This window comes from Galeopterus variegatus, unplaced genomic scaffold (genome assembly GCF_000696425.1).
Source record: "Galeopterus variegatus unplaced genomic scaffold, G_variegatus-3.0.2 Scaffold9762, whole genome shotgun sequence".
Taxonomy (NCBI): domain Eukaryota; kingdom Metazoa; phylum Chordata; class Mammalia; order Dermoptera; family Cynocephalidae; genus Galeopterus; species Galeopterus variegatus.
Genome location: NW_007735873.1, coordinates 33,681 through 35,316, shown reverse-complemented (window position 1 = coordinate 35,316; position 1,636 = coordinate 33,681). Strand labels below are relative to the sequence as shown.

The following is a 1,636-nucleotide window of genomic DNA, read 5'->3' as shown; positions in this document are numbered from 1 at the left end:
AAAAGAAAAGAAAAGAAAAAAACCTCTCTATTGCCAGAGACTAATTTAATTGGTCTGGATGGGGGCCTGAGAATCTAGTTTTAAAAACTGCCCAGGTGATTCTACTATTCAGCCAGGATTGAGAAGCTCTTGCCTAAGGCACAGCTAGTCAATATATTTTTAACTGAGAAATACAGCAATTATTTTAAAACTATAGGTAATGATAAATAATATTGTACTTTATTTTCAGATTCATAATTTTATGTCCATTAACTTGATTGTACACTTATAAATTATTTTATTGCACCTAGAAATACTTTTTTTGTCTTTATATTTGAAAAGGTATACAAATCAATAAATTTTAAGTGCTGATAGGATGTCCAGTACGACTATTTTGTTTTAATCATTCTCTGGTTTAGTAATGACAACTTAATTTTTTCCCCTCATTATCTCAAAGGCATGTGTTTTTGAAATTCTCTAATATTCTTCCTGAGGGAATATTCAGCATAATTTTGTGCCGTAGTGCTTTAAATGCAAGGAAGGATTAGATGATTTGAATCATTTCTAATTGATTCTGTAAATATGGTAATCTTAAACATTGTTGTGAAATGATTTAAGATACTTCCTTCCCAACACTCATGTCCAAATTGCCCCCTGCCACCCACTTATTTAGATTTTGAATCTAATATATAAGAAGAAAATGCTTTCTTATTAAATAATAATTACAAATGTGCAACATGAACTTTCAGTGTTTCTAAAGCAAAATGCATGAATCGAAGAAAAAAAAATAACCAACTCCTCAAAAGAAGAAAAATTAGTGACCTTAATGATGTGGTACTTCAAACTTTCAATAGCTTCCACTTAGAATAGAACGCTATTCAGAGAGACTTAATATGTTCCTGAGTTATATACTATAAAACGCTTTTCTTACTGGATCTTTGAGGACTAAATGGGCTGTTTTAATGACAGGAAAATGTGCTGAAAAGGCAATGGATTTCAATTTGCTCTTTAACTTTCAGGCATTATGACATACTTGAAGACCGAGTTCCTTCAGGACTTATCATTGACTACCACAATCTGTTGTCTCAGTGTGAGGACAGTTACAGGAAATTTTTAAATCTGAGAAGCAGTTTGTCAAATTGTAGCTCTGATTCTGAGCAGGAAAACATCTCCATGGTGGAAGGGTTAAAATTGTATTCGGAGATTGAACAGTTGAAACAAAAGCTAAAACTCATTGAGAATCCTTTGTTGAGGTATGTATGTCTTTGTTATTTTTAGCTAGTTAGCATCTCTCCTTACCAGCTATCTTACTGAGAACTGATAGGTTTGTTTGGTTTCTTTAAGATATGTGTTTGGTTATCAGAAGAATTCTAATATCCAAGCAAAAGGCGTCCGTCCCAGTGGTCAGAAGGTCACCCATGTGGTCTCCTCCACCATGATGACTGGTCTACTGCGGTCCCTGCTCAGGGACAGGCTTTGTGAGGAGCCTTGTAAGGAAGAAATAGAAATTCAGGTAAAAGGAGAGTTTATCTCTCCGGGTGGCATTTTTTTCTTCTGATTCACCCCAGGTTTTATGAATTCTACAAAGTATTTACAGGTGCTTCTCAGAGCTGGTTTTCTGTGAAGTGGGAAGTAGTGAGAGCGCTGCCCTTTGTCA

The 1,636-nt window shown here is 34.8% G+C and overlaps 1 protein-coding gene across 1 annotated transcript in view; it reads left to right on the top strand.

Moving 5' to 3' along the window:
* SHCBP1 (SHC SH2-domain binding protein 1) overlaps positions 1 to 1,636 on the top strand; it is a 33,408-nt gene that overhangs the window by 9,639 nt on the left and 22,133 nt on the right. The window contains exons 2-3 of the mRNA XM_008593865.1: positions 999 to 1,232; positions 1,324 to 1,492. Coding sequence (XP_008592087.1) covers positions 1,153 to 1,232; positions 1,324 to 1,492 — 249 coding nt within the window. The 5' untranslated portion in view covers positions 999 to 1,152. The remainder of the gene's footprint in view (positions 1 to 998; positions 1,233 to 1,323; positions 1,493 to 1,636) is intronic.